The sequence below is a fragment of the Trifolium pratense genome, linkage group LG1, assembly GCF_020283565.1.
Source record: "Trifolium pratense cultivar HEN17-A07 linkage group LG1, ARS_RC_1.1, whole genome shotgun sequence".
NCBI classification, from domain to species: Eukaryota; Viridiplantae; Streptophyta; class Magnoliopsida; order Fabales; family Fabaceae; genus Trifolium; species Trifolium pratense.
Genome location: NC_060059.1, coordinates 48,045,975 through 48,064,914, shown reverse-complemented (window position 1 = coordinate 48,064,914; position 18,940 = coordinate 48,045,975). Strand labels below are relative to the sequence as shown.

Here is an 18,940-nt window from a genome sequence, read left to right as displayed (position 1 = left end):
TATTTACTGATGGCTGTTCTGTGGAAGGTGCTTGAGATTGTGCATGGGAGTGCTCAAGCTGTATGGTTAGAAGACGCGTTTCTGACTATGTGAATCAGAATGTGGAGGTTCTGATCTTGTTTTAATAGTATGCTCTGGCAATGCATGACTATTTATTCCACTAGTATCAACAACTACTAGTGAATGTAAGGGTAGAAGAATATTGTCAAATACTGAGGTTTGATAATTGTCTTTGGTTTTCTTCTGTTGCAAGTCACTCTAGAAAAGAGTTGATAATCAGGATCTTAGTCAAGCTTTTAAGCAAACTAAGATGTTTTGGAGTTTGTGAGTGACTTTAAACCTTGTATGCATGACGTCCTGCCTATTCAAAAGGTCATGATACATAGTGTGGTTCTGCTAGGACATTGATCAGATGTGTCCTTGTTAAGTGAAGAGGTCAGAATGCTTGTATGTATTCTCAAAAAGTGAGAGTATCTAACTCAGAATCGACTCTACTGAGGGAGTTGGTGTTGCCCTTCAACATGAAAGCATGAAGTCTTTCACATGTTTTCATTTAGTGCTCGAGTTTTCATCTTCAGCTGGAGCCCTGATTATCTATGACAAGTAGAGTCATGTGTTTATTTGTGGATTGCATTGGTACATATATATTGTCTAGAGTGTTGTACAAGCTTCTGGAGATATTTGCCTCATATGAGAATATGATGTCAGACAATATGTTGTGACATTATGAAATTATTAACAAGGCATGGTTGATTCTAGTCATGTAAAGCTGAATAATTATATCAGTTATTCACATATCTCTCGAGTGGTTAAATGGTTGAGTCTGAGAGAATTTATTTTTCTCTACAGATTTTTTGGAAGCAATTTCCAAGAGCCTTCCTTATTGAGAGATGTCACAAATGTGATATTCAGATGTATTGATATGTGTCACTAAGTCTAAGTGAAAGGAGAACACTTAGAATCAAGTGGAAGACAGAATATTTGAAGATGTGTTGATCAATGCAAGTAAAAGAAGACAATGTCTGACTGAATGTTAGAACATTATTCGAGACATGTTTCCTGTAAGATCAACAAAGAAGTGAAATGGACAGTGTGATCAACCATGTGTCAGAAGGGAATGCATAAAAGGTCTGTGAATACTTTGAATCCATCTGAAACTACTTCTATTTTGCTTGGTGAACAAAATGTGCATCATCTAGGAAACCTATTTCTAAATCCATTATTCAGGTTAATCTTATCTCTCAAAAGGTCCTAGAAAGGTCTATTTATGTTTGTTGATGATGTTAATAAACCTACCAAACTCGTTTTGATAACCTCATTAATTCAGTTGTCACCCCTAATGCGGAGTCAAATGTTGTTACATCTGTTAAAGGTTTTTCGTCAGTTCAAATGTTATGGGTAGTGTTAAAACATCTGTCAGACCTGTCTCTGAAATTGTAATTCTAGATAAACCTAGATCTCTTAAAACCATAGGTCAGTCTAGTATGAATGTTGTGGTTGTTGATGACAATTCTTTTAAAAAATTTCCATGTTTCATCTTTCAAGGTTGTTGAGTCTGTCACTTTGTTATCCCCCACTAAAGTTGTGGTTGTGTCCCCCAAAGAAACCTCACCTGAGTCTGATGTCACATCAGATGTTGAAACATCTTGGACCAACCTGTTGGTGTTGTTGAAACCTGTTCTACAATTCCCAAACTGATGCTGATATGGTTCTGAGAGTCTTAAACCTGATGGTGGTTTGGAGTATTGAAGTTTAGACTGTGGTGGAAGAAACTGATCTTGATGATCTTCCACGTGACCAAGCTATTGCTCAAAGTATGATTGAAAGAGAACTAGTCATGCTATGACTGTTTGTGTGGATGTGCATTCTGCTGAGAAGTACTATACGTGTTCAGATGTGTTGTGATCAGATGCGATAATGCTCAGATATGTGATACTTAAATGTGATTATGTGACAGTTTCAGATCTGCTTCTGAAACCTCTAGCTTTATGTTCTCATGAGATATGTTATGCTATGATATCACTAATGTTGTCTACACATCCTGATCTGATTTTTGAGAATTTATTTTTCTCTGATGTGTGAGAATTTATTTTCCTCAGTATATGGGAGTTTATTTCTCCCTTTGTGCTTTAAAGGAGAAAGAAGCTATGAGAAGTATTGCTAGTTCCTGACATTATTATCTCTGCTGGTATGAATGTTGCTGATTCCACAGACACAATTATAGATGTTCTTGTTGCTGGTGTATCTCGGACAAAAGATGCTATTGGTTATGTTGTTGATAAACCAAAACAATTTGTTCCTGAAAAGGATGTTGTGCCAGACGTTGACACATCTGTGGTCCAACCTAAGGCTGATGTTACTATTGTCCAGAAACCTGTTCAAGAAATTGCTGTGGTGAAAGATGTTGGGACATCTGTTGACCCATCTGACTCATCTGATGAAGAAACAGGATCTGATGAAGAGAATTCTACTGAGGTTGAAGAAGGGTCTCTCAGTCTAAAGAAAGTCATCAAACTGTGCCACTTAATGAAGAAGTGGTTGATTATGAAGAGAACATGTATAAAGTTACTGTGTCTGCTAGTAAGAAGAGATAGAGTATGAAAAGAAATGAAGCACCTTCAAGTGACTCTAAGTATAATGTTGAGGAGGATGTACCAGACATCACACCCTCTGCCTCAAAGAAAAAGTTTGGTGGGAAAAACATCCCTCAGAATGTGCCTGTTGCTCCCTGTGACAATGTTTCCTTTCATCGTGCTTCCTTTGCACAAAGATGGGATCATGTGTACAAGGAGAGTTTTTGCTAGATGGATGCTCCATGCCCTGATTGGAAGACCACGTGCTTTGATACGATGCTGGAAGAACCTGTGCTAGAAGTTGTGCTACTATATGTTGCAACATCTTTGCTAACATGTGGCGTATTTTGTGATTGCTCCTATTCGCTCTGATACCACGCTAGATAAACATGTTGAAACATCTTTGCTAACATGTGCTATGTGTTGAAATATCTTTGTTGTCAATGCTCTGATACCATACCGGAGGAACTTGTGCTATCTGATGTGCTACTAGATGGTGAAACATCTTGGTCATCATGTTGAAAATTTTGTGCTGGTGAAGTGTGATCTGTTTTAGGCTATTTGATGATGACTCCACTGCTGATTTATATCCGATGAGGTATGTATCCCATGGTGTTGTCTTCGTTTGTAGTAACTATGTTCACTATGTTCCTGGATATCTCTACTATTGTACTCTTTGATTAATGCATGAAGACCCTATTTTGTCTAAACTTCTGACTAAAAAGGGAAGTGGTTTAGTAGTTGGTAGGCATGATATGTTTTGCTGCTAATGTCTGTTGTGCTACCTGATGTTGAAACATATGCATGTTCTTTTAGTAGTTTGATGTGTTCAACTATATGATATGGTGTCTGATGCTTAGACATCTGCTAATCTGAGTGATGTAGTATTGAATTTGTGCTGTTGTATGCTTATGTGCTGATATGGATGATAAAATTGAGGGGGAGTAAGAATTGTTTTCTGATGATCATTCTGATAAGCATGTGTCAATGTATTTGGAGGGAGTGAAATTAATTTTTGCTCTGATTCTGATTTTGAGGGGAAGTAGCATAATGCAGTAAGTAGTTACTATTCTGTTGTGCAAAGCTCTATTTGTTAGCTCTGGATGATGTCCTGCCATATGTTGGAACATCCTGGATGCATGAGAACTTATTTTTCTCAGCTATGTGGGAATTTACTCTTCCCAACTGCTATTTTGTGGTTTGCTTAAGGAGTGGTGATCTGTGATGTCCCTATAGTAAGAAAGTCTGCCCTTACACTCCATCACAAGTTGTTTGGTGAAACACATGTGTCAGACATTGTTGGAATATCTAGCAAGTCTGCTTCTGCTGCTCCTACAACCAGGAAAGATGTTGCTAATAAGGGTGAGCAAAATGATGAGGATGATTTCACTAGTAGCAGCGATGAAGAATGATTGTGTAATAACTTTATTTGTTTGCATGCACTTTTATTTGGTTTTGTGGGTTCCTTGTCCTACAAAGATTGATGCATATGCAAAATGCTCTGATACAACACGTAAGCAACTGTGTGCATGGTCTTTAATTTGTTATTTTGTACTCTGGATTTCTATTTTACTGATTTGGCACATCTTGTGGCTAAAAAGGGGGAGTAGTATGTTTGTGTTTGTCTGCTACTTTACAATGTTGTATCTGATGTTGTGACATGCTAGTCTAGCCTGTCTATGAAGAAGTAGTAGTGTGTGTTGTGACATGCATGAATTCAGGGGGAGTAAGAACCATTTTTTTTTCTGATGGCTTGATGAGATGCATGAGCTGATGTATTCAGGGGGAGCAAAAGTAAAGTTTCTCTGATCTGATATTAAGGGGGAGAGTAATGCAATATCAATTTCTCTGCCTATGTGTGCTTAATGTATGGATGTTATGATGCGCTACAAAATGTTGAAACATCTTGATGCTGATGTGGGAATTTATTTTTCCCAAGTGTGCTTGTGAGAGTTTATTTCTCTCTGGTGAAGGATAAAGCTAAGTTGGTTATGATTCCGCTGCTGTGTATGCCTTTGATGGTTTATGGTAAAGTTTATTTCTTTACCCTGTGCGTTATTTTCATTTGAGGAATTCTTTTGGAAGTAACATAAAAGATGTTCTACCTTCCTTCATATTTGTGTGCTCACGTTGACTTGAAGCATTGTATGGCTTTAATTCTCTCTATGATAATTAATGGGCTGAAGTTGTTTTAGCCAAAAATTGCCAAAGGGGGAGATTGTTGGATATTTGTGTGTTGGCCTCATTTTGCTAAAACAAATATACAAGCAAGATGTTGGACCAAATGTTTCAACATGTTAGGTACAAAAGATGTTGGACCAAATGTTGTAACATGTTTGGGTACGACAGTCAGATTGCCCAAATCTCGCGCATTTATTACACGTATCTGCTATATATGGAAATCCACTCTACAAACGTGTATATCAATATTTGATCTGATCAAGACGTTTATAGTGAAGATATGATCTTATCAAGACTTAATGGAATGATTCAACACATTGTTTATTTCCTAAAGAGGATCAACCATTTTAGGAAAGTTTTTATTAAGGTCTGATTTGCTTAGCTGGACGTGACTCAAAGACCAGCTGTCTTCAGAAGCTTATCTTGAAAGATCAGGAGCGTGCTAGCTCTGTCTATATAAAGAAGACTCAAGACCAATAGTTTATCAACCGAAACCATTGTTCATCAAAGATGTAGTCTTTAGGGTTTCGTGTCTTTAAGCCACTCTCTAGGAGAGTTGGTGTAAGTGAACCACTCGGGTTGTGAGATGGTCACTATGTCCTCACTCAGAAACCTTTAGGTAATGAGTAGAGTTTTGTAATATCTCTGAAGCTTTTAAGCAAGGAGATAGTGTTTGTGAGCCTCTCACGTATTGGTTTAATACTTGAGTAGGACAGTGTTTAATTGAGTTGTAATGTTTTAAAGTTACTCCTAAGCTTTGAAGTACGGAGTTAACTTTGTGTGATTTACTCGAAGCTTTTAAGCAAGAGTAAAGTATGTCACCACATTGTATTCAAGATTATATGAACAACACAGGTTGTGTTGGTTGTGTGGAAGTGAGATGGGATCATAAGGCGTAAACCTAGGATTTGCAGGAGGTCTTAGTGTAAGACGTAAACTGAGGGTTTGCTGGAGGTCTTAGTGTAAGACGTAAATTCAAAGGGTTTGCTGGAGGTCTTAATGACTAGAGCTATTAGTGGATTTCCTTCCTAGATTGGTATCCCCCAGAGTAGGCAGGTTGGCTGAACTGGGTTAACAATTTCCTGTGCAGTTTATTTACTTGTTGATTTTATTATGTTGCGTAAGATGTTCCAACATTAAGTACGACATTCTCTTTAAATTGAATGTTGGAACATCTGATCGAACATTATTCCTCAGTATCCGTTTTTTTAATGTTATATGCCTTGCCGTGTTATTCATGTCAGACCAGATGTCTCGACATTCTACCAACATCTGGTTCTGCTATACCATAATTTCATCATTTATTATTATCAGGTTGTATGTCGCATCGTTTAAAATATGTAAATCACCATTTTTAATTACAAATTTTTTTATAGAATGACCAAAACCGTATGATTTTAAAATAAGGGGATCAATTTCGTGAAAGAGTGAAAATAGAAACCAAAATGTAATTAAGTCAAAAACTTGTATTTCTTATTTAGTAAAATGAATATTTCTTATTGTCAAAAACTTTGATAGGATTGTATAGCAAGTGAACTATCTCGACGTCAAGTAGTAAAATTATCGTTCTGCATGGATTGTTTATGATTTGATAAACACAATTGAATCTAACGCTATTTGTAAACAAGTAAACATGATTGGGGGGAAAGTTATCACAAACATTTGATGGTACTTTACGCAAAAGCACTTAAAGAAATTGTTCAAAGATTAAGGGAAAATGGATTGGAAATCTTTCGGATCTTTCGATTACGCATGACAATCTAACATTCATACTCAAATAAATTGATCAATTCTTCTCAAGATAGAATTAACAAAGTAATCGAGTCCAATTTCTTGGATCACAATTCTCTCAATTGATCACAAATCCCTAATCTCTTAGGATGATTTGTGATTAATTGAGATTTTTAGCACTTAATCCTGTAGATTGATTTTGTGTAAATTGAAGTTTGTTACTTGTTGATTTTAAGGTAACATGAATGTTGGGTTATTTGTTGGAAATTGTTTTATTAGTGTTCTTTATGTTCTTGAAGGTTACTAGTTTATGGTTTCTACGATACACACTAATATGAGTGTTGTTTTGATAATGAAAAGTCTATGATCGGTAATGAGTGCATGGCAGAAGGAGAGAAATTGTGGTGGATATATGTTTGCATACTAATCTATATTCTCAATTTTTCATATTGTGGTGAATTTGTTAAAATCATACTAATAATAATACTTGATGTGTGGAACAAATTAATCAAGTAACCAATATCAATCGAGAATGACAATTATAATCATAAGTAAAAGATAAAACAGCGAAAAAGGAAAGAAACAAGCACACGCAATATTTTTTATCCAGTTCGGTCCAGACCTACATCTGGGGAGAAAGCAGTCATTCGTTCCACTAATCACAGAGATTAACTTTACAAAGAGACGAATCAAACTAACTCTAGTGTTTATTGACTAAGGTTACAAGAATCAACCTTCAAACTAACTCTACTCGTATCCTGAATCTCTTCCCGTGACCAAGAGATTCAATTTAATATAGTGTTTCTTCAAGGTGAATCAATGGTGATTAAATCTTAACCCTAGTGTTTGTTGTTAAGAGAATTCTCTATAGAATCTAGTTTGTAAGTTGGCCTCAAATCCTTATTTTTCTATGCATAAAAAAATTAATATATTTTGTAAAAAAATTAAAAAATAATTCCTATATATAGAAAAACAAAACCCTTAAAAGTAGGTACATATATACTCTAATTCGAAACATAATTAGAATATTTTTCATCAAATATGCCCACATGCACCGGTGCATACTGGCTATGAACCGGATCAAGTTAAGTAGTATTAACTTTTTTATATCGTCTGCATGGCTAATAGAGTAGCATACTGGACAACTTAGAAGAGTATCACGTGAAAGTTTTAGATAAAAGTAACTCAAAATTAATGGGAATGACGAATTTTTGTTGACATTAGTAACATAATAGATCAATATGAAACTTTTTAAACATAGAGGACCAACTTAAAACTTAAAACAAAATTAAAGAACCAAAATTAATCAACCATATTACATCCTTTAACCTCAAATCACAAATATCAAATCAATGCCAAGGTATTCAAAACAATTAGGTTCATTGAATAATCGATACATCTGATATATATTATATAGATCAAGTACATCAATTATTCAATCATCCAAGAAAGTGGATTTTTATTTTTCATAGGGAACAAAATAACGGAGGGAGTACATTAATAATTATAGAGATAACAATTTTTGGTACTCGTGTGTTTTCATCAATGTCTCTTATTTTATTTACATGTGCAAAAACAAGAAAGAAATAAAGAATGAGAAAAAAAGTACAAAAGAACAAATGAAAATAAGTGATTGAGAGACAAAATAAGTAATTATATTTTGATAAAATAATAGAATATTACAAAATTTTATGTCATTATTTAAATATAATAATTTATTTGATAAATAAATAAATACATAAATGTAATAGGGTTTTTCAAATATAAAATAAAATAATAAGGGTTGAATTTTGTTCTTAATAGGCATAACTGATTACTCCAATGGCAAAAATAGGTGGTTGATATGGTGGCTTTGGCATCAAGTATGGAGGGGAAAGGGTACCTACAAACATGTTAGCACTATGACGCTCAAGTCAGTATTTCAATGAGGTAAATGCTAAAAAAATTGGGTGAATATTGTATACCTTAGGGGTTTAGAGCTATGTGTAAATTTAACTATTTATAGGCCCACCTTGCACGAGTATGCATGTAGAGTGACGATTCAACTACGTTAGTGGAGGCAGAAATAGTACTAAATTAGTATTATGTTGAATCCTTATTTGCTAATGTCATATGCTATGGCGAACGTGGTTGTTCTTGCCTTGAGTAATTATCTCATACTTGATAACATGTATTAGAGCTTTACCCCTCGATCTGGCGTTCAATTGGTTATGGGTTGCTGAGACAAGATTTAATTCGTCAGAGGTTGTTACAGAGATCTCACTTTACCGCGTCTATCTCAATATCCGTATCTTCCATGATTTCGGACTGTTTAGCTTGAAAAAGTCATCATCACATGCTGCTTGCTGTAGGGACTAGTGGGTACGTGGGTCGTTCCGTGCTGGCGGTCGGTTCATTCGCCTTCAGTTATTAGGAACTTCTATTTTGTCTTTTAGGATTAAATAGGAGTTTGTACTTCATTGTTCTACGTTTATTTCCTTGGGGTAAGGCATAGTCTCCCCTTTGTAATTATCTTATTTTTCTCTTTATAATAATAATATGAGCTGTAGGTGGAAGACGGGAAAGAATAGAGATATCAATTTAGTTGGAATATCTATTTCTACATGACATCTAGATGCTCTTAATTTATTTAAAATATTAGAGCTTTACCCCTCATTGTATTATTGGGCCCTTGTCATATTAGGCTTCAGTCTAGTCCGGAACTTCTTTTTTTTTTTTGTGACTAAAATATGTAGTCATTAAATTGTCATGCTTTTAAGGGTACAAATCTTATCTAATTGTATTTCACTTTTATATAATATTCATTCTCATGACATGTATGATTTACAAATTCATATTCAATACATGAAAAATGAGAGATATTATTCTTTACAATATATATTTATTGGTATATAGTTGTTGGTGTTATTGAAATGCATGAATATAGTAATATTTAATTGAACAAAATGCGAGAAAATAAATTGAGTGTAAATTATATAATATTCAAAATTCATATCTTGAATTTAAAATTATCCATATATTAATTTTATAAAATATTTTCTTTAATTAATATTCATAACACTTAAATTTCTCAATTAAAAATAAAATTCTTACAAATTCAGGTTACATTTAAAATTAAATTATTGATTACGAGTATATAAGTTTGATCACTAACTAGTTTAGAGACTTGTGCATTTGCACCGGTCTATTGATTTTTGTTCGATGCTATTTTTTTGGTAAACCAAAGGTGTCCTCCGCGAGCAATTACTGAGATATTTTTGTTCGATACCTAACTTTGTCATTATATATCAACGTTAAATTTATTTTGAAAAAAATATTTAAAAATTGTTTTTTTTTAACAAAATATTTAAAAATTATTATAAAATATTGTTCAAATATAAGTGAAATTATTGCGATATTTTTTGTAAAACTTATTAAATTAATAAATTGTTAACGGTGATAAATATTTGTTATATGTTTTTAATGCGTATATTTTATATTTTATTTTTTTTTTGACAAAATATTTTATCTTTTTTGTTCCTATTCTCTTTTTTTTTAATATAGTATTCTTCATAATTTTATTTTGGATTGTAATCTTCATAATGTTGATTGCATAATCTTTTATTATTTTTTTCCCCAATTTTTATGCCTATTATTTTTCATGTTGTTTATTTGTTAGTAGATTTTTTACCCAACTTTATAAATCACCTGACCCAGTTATCAAGTTTGACCGCCTATTCAAAGCATCACTTAATTGCAATAATCAAATTACTCAATCCCTTATTTACCTATAAATTGAAGAAGAAAGGTATGGGAATAATACCGTATAACTAAGGAATCACATGTGTTCTTGTTGGTAGTATGGCAACTTGCGTGCAATCGTGGTTATTGGTTAAACTTTTATTCTATTTGTATAGGATTATAAAGATCAAAAATTCAAGACAAATATTAGTTAGGCAATCCAAACCTCACTGGTTTTTTTTTTATTCAAATAAAAGTGAAGATGAATATCAATGGGACGAATTCAGAAAAATTATTAGATGAGATCGCACAAAAATTATTACATGGAACATTAATACGCGTGTTATATTTTTATTGGGCAACAGGATGAACGGTACCTAAAGTATTGTTCCTAAATTTTCTCCTATTATTAAAACTAATAAGTAAAATTAGTAAATTTGGTAGTAATCAATTTTATTATACTTCCTCTAGTCCTTAGCATAAGAAGTTATATAGTCTAGATACATCAATTTTTTAATGTATCTAAAAAGTGAATTTTTTCTTATATTAAGGACCGGAGGGGTATTATATTATAAGTGGATTTGAACATTATTTGATATATTTTCTTGTCTCCCGACTGACTTTCAAATTACTAAAGATCTTTTCTTTAAGAATTGGACGGATAAGCTTTTTATTCCAAATCATTGACAATTTCATGATAACGTAATTTAGTTACAAAAAAAAAAAAAAAACTAGTATAGAGTTTTTTTTTGACCGACTAGTATAGAGTTTGTTATTAGTTTTCTTGTCAAAAGAATTGGATTTTTAATTTCTTATTTATAATTTTAGTTTAATAACTTTCATTCGACTATTATTCAAATGTAGACATAAAATAACTAGTAATTAACGGTGAAAAGAAATCATTTAGAATTGCGGATTACATAAAAACCACATATAAGTAACTAACCATGAAAAAATCATTTACTTGAAAATGTTTAGGGTCTTTTATGGGAGAATTTTCTCGAACATAAACGGCTGTATTAGTAGAACTTTTAGAATTGCCATATGCATAAACATGCATGATTGAACATACAAACATAACTTTCAGCTGTATTTTATACGCAATAACATACAAATAATTTTATAAATAAAGAAAACGTACACTTTCAGCGGTTGAAATTTTTCCCAATCTTGGTTTGTCATTCTCCATTGTAGAGTTATGGTGATGAATTTACTGCGATTGGAAAACCAACAATGTGTTTGATATCTAAGTAATGATAAAATGAAAATCAGCAAACTGTTAGATGGGTGAATGAAGGGACGGTTTTTTATATCTGAAAAAGTTTAATAAAATTTGTTGTTTGCCTGTTGCCCTTCATTGTACTAGTATGTTAGTCTGGATCATGCAAAAGTTGGAGCATATTTTCTTTTAAGAAAAAAAAAATACTTACATGGTCACAAATATTATGAAGATCTTCATCCTATTTCCAGATTTTTTATTTTTAATAAAAATATATTTAAAAATAAATAAAATTATCTGATGTGGCACGCATGGTTGTCAGGATCGAGTTTTTACCTCAACTCGTTTTGTCTAGGTAAACTCGACACGTAGGCTCGACTCGTAAAATGGTACGAGTTTACCAAAAATTAAAATAATACTAAAGTTATTATGTACATGACATATATACTAGTATAATACTATAAAAATATCAATATTTCAAAATATAAACTTAATTATAAAGGAAAAATATACCAAATCACGATATAAATAGCATTATGTCCATAAACTTGTATTAAAATATATAATTATCCCACCAAATCATATAAACGTCCAAATTAAATAACAATCTAGATAAGAAGCTTCATAAATTTCTAAAATCGTTAAAAAGTTAAAGTATAAAAAAAAACTAGAATTACTTTTTCCAAAAGTTCAATTCTACTAGAATTACTCTTTTCAAAAGCTCAATTCTACTATAAGACTACACCATCATCTTCATCGATGTATTTATTTCCAAAATCATCAAATTCTTCTTCATATGATAAAGAATTTTCAATATTAGAACTAAAGATCAAATTCATTGAAGGTGGAGCCGAGGAAAGTTGCTTATTTTGCCGGTTAGACAAAAAAAAAGGCAAAATTACACTGCAGGTCCTTTATCTTATTTTTTTGTAACATTTTGGTCCTTTATCTTTTTTTTGTAACACTTTAGTCCTTTATCTTTTTTTTGTAACACTATGGTCCTTTATTATTTTTTATGTGTAACATTTAGGTCCTTTATTTTTTATAAATAAATAAGATAAGGACCAAAGTGTTACAAAAAAAGGGACTAAAGTGTTACAAATAAAAAAGATAAAAGACCAAAGTGTTACAAATAAAAGATAAAGGACCAAAATGTTACAAAAAAAAAAGATAAAAGACCAAAATGTTACAGAAAAATAAGATAAAGGACCTGCAGTGTAATTTTGCCAAAAAAAAGATTGAGCCAACAATGAAAATGGGTCTTTAAAGGTAAAATCGCAATCACAAGTAAACTCTGAAACGAGTTTACACAATTCCATCGAGTTTGACCGAGTTAACTCGGTGTAAACTCGGTGTAAACTCGTGTTTTTCCTGAGTTTACCAGAAAATGAGTTTACATCCGATTTAACACGTTTTTCAAACCTAAAAACGTAAAATCAAACGAGTTTACGCATTAAAACGCGATTTTGACAACAATGGTGACACACCACGTCAATATTTTTTTAATGAAAAATGAGAAAATGACTGAAGTGTTACAAATATACAAGATAAAGAATTTATATGTTACAAATAAAAGATAAATGAAATATTAAAAATAAATAAGATAAATGACTCCCGATGTGTTTTTGACAAAAAGAAGTCAGATAATTAGATAATGAAGGGGTAAAATTAAAATTTTAGATTGGCCATAGGGGTGAAGGGATAATGTAGAAGTGGAAGGAAATTTTTTTCTTGTCGATTGATTTATAACTTACAAATAAAATGGAATATTTTTTCGTACCAAAAAAAAACCAACCCCCATTTTTATTTGTATGACAATTTCATTGACTTGTCAATAAAATTGTTTAGTTTTAAAAAATTATCTAATAAAGTTTATTTCTTAAGAAACGTGATCAATTGCTAGAGATTCTAGAGAGTGATGGTTCTTCCAAGATTAAGAGAGGCCAGTGGTTAGTCTACCTAATGCTTGGAAGAAGCTAAATTGCAATGAGGCCTCCAAGCTCTTAATAAGTTAATACACTGTGACAATGTTCGGCAAGTGCAGATTTTTAGTGGTTTCAAACTGTACAACATTCACACATACAACTTCATGTGTTTCCTATGCCACCTATCCGTAATAAATTTTAATTAGGTAAATATATCAATATCAATTTATAATGTTTTTGCACATCGAATAAAAAGAAATTCTACTGAAAAAGTAAAACAAAAAAAAAAGTACACTGATAACCAAAACATTACTCCATAACATTAACAAACTAAAAATATCTCAAACTGAATTCATCCAACTTAGTTTTTTTATCATCCAAATGAAATCACACCACATTACTCTTTTGAACAAAACTTCAACAGACTCAGCAACTGTAGACTTAATCAAAAAGACTGAAACCCATATCCTGCATCACAAGATAAAAGTTGAAGAATAAAAACAATCAGAAACATTTCAGATTACCCAAATACGTAATATTTGCAATTTTCACAGAAAAATCAAGAATTTGCATAACTACTCAAAAATAACAAAAAGTAATTAGCAAGGTGCAATGAACCATATTCGGATCACTCCTACCTATGTAGTCATTGGCAGATAGTTGACTAAGGCAGCCAACCACCAAAACATAATAGTGGTATAACAGGCATTAAAAGTTTTACAAACAATACAGGAAACATATACCAGAGTCCCATAGACATTATGACATAAAGAGCTCAAAGATAGAAAAATAAACAAAATTAATGACAAATTCATAGCTAATAATCATGTTCAATTTTATCAATACTCATACCCAATATAAAGCAAATAAAATTTAAGGTGAAACAACCAATAAGTCCAAAAAATTAGAGGGAACAACTAAAATCTGAAGGCACATCATAGTAGCGGCCGCTATTTAGCAATAGAAAAACGTAAAGCTACTGCAGTAGCTCTACTATTTAGCGGCCAATGCTGCTGCTAAAAAATGAACATGAGGGTTTTGCATAACCCCTGGGTGGCTGCAATAGCGGCTGCTACAGCTACTATAAACAACAGAGGATAAGTCAAAACCCAACTAACTAGAAAGTAAGAACCTTTTCCAGTGCAAAACAAGCAATTCTAATTAAAATATACTTCTAGTGCATACATAGAACGGCATAATTAGAATTGCTAAATGATTTAAGAAGCAAAGAGATTAAGACCCAAAAGAAAAATACTTACATCATCAGATTCCTCTTTCTCCTCCACCTTCTCCTCTTTCTTTGCCTCGGCAGCTGCAGGAGCAGCACCACCACCACTTGCAGGTGCAGCGGCAACAGCAACACCACCACCAGAAGGCACTGATGCCAACTTTTCCCTACCAGATGCAATAACCTCAGCTAAATCTTTGCCCTTAATTTCAGACAAAAACAATTCAATTCTATCATCTTCTGCTTCTGCTCCAACTGCACAAAAATCACACTTTCACTGTCAGTTAAGCTTCAAATCAAGTGGTTAAAACCACTCTACGTCTCATCTCAATTTCACTGATTTTGTAACCTAAATCGACCGAGTTCAAATCGCCTCGGATACAGTCATAAAAATAGACATTAGTAACAATTTAATTGATAATAATTTCCCCTTCCCATAAAAAAAAACTCAAATCAAGCAACCCTAAATGATAAAAACCCTAATTGATGAATACATTTTGAGATTCATGTTACTGCATAAACAAACAACTAAACAAACTCATTTACCAAATTCCAAAAATCATTACAAATCAATTGATACAAACATAACTATATCTTAATCTTTATAGACAACATTCAACAAAAATTTCACTAAAAAAAAACAATTGACGATACGTACCTGAACCAAGGATGTCCTTGATGGTTTTGGCGGAGGGGGTGTCGTTGCCTCCAAGAACGGCAAGCAAATAGGCAGCAACAACCTTCATGTTTACGGCGACGGCGACGGCGTCTTCAGATCAAATCAAATGCAAAACGAATGAAACGAGACAAAGAGGGAGTTATATTGAAGTTTCGAGATTTCAAGGGTTTTGGTTTTGGGTATAGATTTTAGGGCTTTGATATATTCGGGTCTTTGGATGGACCAAATGTTGGGCCTAAAGTTATGGGTTACCCTTTTCCATTTAAATTTTACTTTTCGCACCCCCGATATTCCGAAATTACCCCTCTCGCTACTTAGAAAGCGAGTGTGTAAATAGCAAAAATTGGGGGGGGGAAGAGTTCGCTTTCTAGATAGCAAACTGCAAACCGAGTTCGCTTTCTAGGATGCAAACCTTATAAAAATCAAATTTTGTTGTTGTCAAGACTCATGTTCTGTTTTTTATATACCTGGCGGACTTGTTGGTGTTGCTGGTTTTTCATTTGGTGTTAGTGCTCTAAGATGCGTTGATGGATTGTCTTCGTTGTAATCTCTCATATTCGGTGCCCAATATTGAAATGGATGTGATATTTTTGTTGGTTATTGAATTGTTATTGTATTGGCTGTCAAATTTATTCACCATTCTTTAAATTTAGATTTGGTGCTTTTCAATTTACACATCATATTTTTTACAATTTAATTTCACGTCCATACATAGGTTCACTAGACATGTGTACATGATGCATTTGTTTATGTTTTGTTTTCTTAACCCATTGGGTTTGGTGTTATATCCTGCTGTGTTGTTCGTTTTTTATTTTCACTAAATTAGGCTCTATATTTCTTCTCAATTATTTGTAACATTTCTTTTTATCTAATTTGTCTCCATTTGCTTTTAAAAAAAGACTATTACGTCTCTTGAATATTTGTATTGCTCGATAATTACTAGTTTAGTGTACTTATTTAGCTGAGAATCTTATCCAATAGTACATATTAAATTCTAACCAAGTACAATATTGCTTCCAAACTAAATTATTGAGCTAAACAAGGCATCAAATCAATTATAGTAGCAATGCTTAATTTATTGGCATATTGATCCAAAACTCATAGCGACATGTTAAAAGAAACCAAAATAAAAAAGTCTTGAGAACGATAGATACCTCTTTTCCTAATTTTTTTTTCTTTCTTTTTTCCATAACTCTTATAAAGATGCTTAGGGGTCCGTCCGTTTAGTATATTATGGTGAGTTTCACTGAATGATAACGAGCCACACACACCATGAAATTACAAAGTGTTGTTTTTATGAAAATCAAGGTTATTAATTTACTATGATATTAATTTATTTTTTTTCTTGACAGTTTTTTTTTTGTTTATTATAGGTTCCTTTTTTTTTAATCGTCATGTTTTAAGAGTCTACTATTTTCAACTGAATCCAACCTGGATATACTAAATTGACTTATTATTTCCTCTAATTATCAGGTCATATATATAATTATTTTTCTTAGGTTAGTTGATTAAAACTACAATTTAAGTGTAGCCAACTCTCTGGATCCTAACCTACTCTCTTTGTTTTTTAATGAGTGGAAAAATTCTACTAGCCGTCATGAATGGATGGGGAAGGAAAACAGTGAGGTAGGTACCTTCACAAGTAGACAATGTGAATATGGGACCATATATAAATTTTCCAATTGAAATTACTAAATTATTTACACATGTTTTTGTGGAAGAAGAAGGTGCAAGGTAATGACGAATGTAATAAAATTGGTAAAATATAATGTAGCACAAATTTGACTCAAACTCCACGGAATGCACATGCTACTTTATAAATATAAGGTACGTAATCAAATGATGTGTTGTTTTTCCTTTATGTCCATTTTTGCTTGGCATCTTTATAGCCCCCACACCTGCTGTATAATTTGATTCAACTATTCTTTGCACTCTCTATTAATCTAACTTTATGCTAAAAAATAAAAATAAAACGCAATGAATCATATCTCAAACTTTAAGATTTATGACTGTTTAGATTGATTTATTTCTGAACTTATGTAAATACACTAACAGAGCTTGAATCATCCTTGAATATATGGGGTAGTATTTTTTTTTATGGTACAACAAACCTTGAATAGCTTTATATTTTCAACTCATTTAACAAAATCCTATATTTAGGTATAAATGGAATATTACTAGTCTTTCCTAAATCACCATCAATATTTTTTTTTTTACTGTCATGACTTGCTAAATGTATATAGCAAGAAACAAAAAGACCTTATCCTTCCTTTCAAATCTCTCATCTCATGAGTCATGAGTCTATTCCCAAAAGAAAAAGAAAACAAATGCATTAAAGGGTGTTAATTAAAGTTGGGACAAATTGTTGTGTAGTATAAAAACAGCTCGGACACATTGAATATGTGACTTTCTCAGTCAACAACAATAAATAAATAAATAGGCCGATGAAATATAAATTGCACTCTGTTGCTATTGATCCGCGTGTATTTCCGTAGTTAAATAATTATTTTTTTTAATTATTTCAAAAATAAATAATCAAAAATTATGGAGTGTGACTATTGTTAAAGTTCAGAGAGAAACACAAAGTGACGGCTAGGGTTTCAATAATATTATAATAGCATTACTTAACAAAATAAGGATTACAAAATAATTTATAATAATTCCTAATGGACTACTAAACTACTAACATATAAAGCCCAATACTTAAAGCCCTAATAATATTATTATCTAACACTTCCCCTCAAACTCACGATGCATTATCAGATAATCATCGAGAGTTTGTCAAACAAAAAACGAAAATCAAACTACTCTAACTAAATATTTTATTTCTAATACTACCCCTCAAGCTAAAGCGTACTAAGCTTTGAGCTTGGTACAAATCAACCCGAAAATAAACTAAATTAACTAATAACTTCAAATTCAACTTCTTCAGATTTCAGACTTCGAATTGTGAGTATTCCCTCACCGGATTCAAATTTCAGATTGTGAGTATTCGCTCACCAGACAGACAGATTGCGAGCTTTCGCTCACCAGACATATTGTGAGTATTCCCTCACCGGATTCAATGTGAGTATTCCCTCACCGGATTCAATGTGAGTATTCCCTCACCGGATTCAAATTTCAGATTGTGAGTATTCGCTCACCAGACAGACAGATTGCGAGCTTTCGCTCACCAGACAGACAGATTGCGAGCTTTCGCTCACCAGACATATTGTGAGTATTCCCTCACCGGATTCAATATGAGTATTCCCTCACCGGATTCAAATTTCAAATTGTGAGTATTCGCTCACCGGATTCAAATTTCAGATTGTGAGCTTTCGCTCAGCAGACAGACAAATTGTGAGTACATCTTAACTCACTAGACATAACCAAATCAAACCTAACAAAACCAAATATTCCATTTTTTTTTCTTTTCTCAACAAACTGATAGAGAACAAGACCAACATGCTTATTGAAATCAAGAATGAAGAACCAACAACAAATTTCAGAGCCAACCAACGAGGAACAAACTGAGAATAACAAAGCAGATCAAAGAAGCCAATTCAAATCAATAGAGAGCATGACCAAACAAAACATAACAAGCTACTAACAGATAAAATCGGAGTTCAAGAGCAAACGAAAAACAAAACCAATGATCTTTTCAATTCCTCCACTAAAAGAAATATTGCAGGATCACAAACAAAC

General features: G+C 32.6%; 1 protein-coding gene across 1 annotated transcript; it reads right to left on the bottom strand.

The window, feature by feature from the left end:
• Positions 1–13,644: 13,644 nt before the first annotated feature.
• LOC123902955 (60S acidic ribosomal protein P2-4-like) lies at positions 13,645–15,413 on the bottom strand. The gene is made up of 3 exons (XM_045952793.1): positions 15,236–15,413; positions 14,609–14,832; positions 13,645–13,817 (listed from the first exon to the last, which is right to left on the bottom strand). The coding sequence occupies exons 1-3, from the start codon at positions 15,321–15,323 to the stop codon at positions 13,791–13,793; spliced, it is 339 nt and encodes a 112-aa protein (XP_045808749.1). The 5' UTR covers positions 15,324–15,413; the 3' UTR covers positions 13,645–13,790.
• Between the last annotated feature and the right edge of the window lie 3,527 nt (positions 15,414–18,940).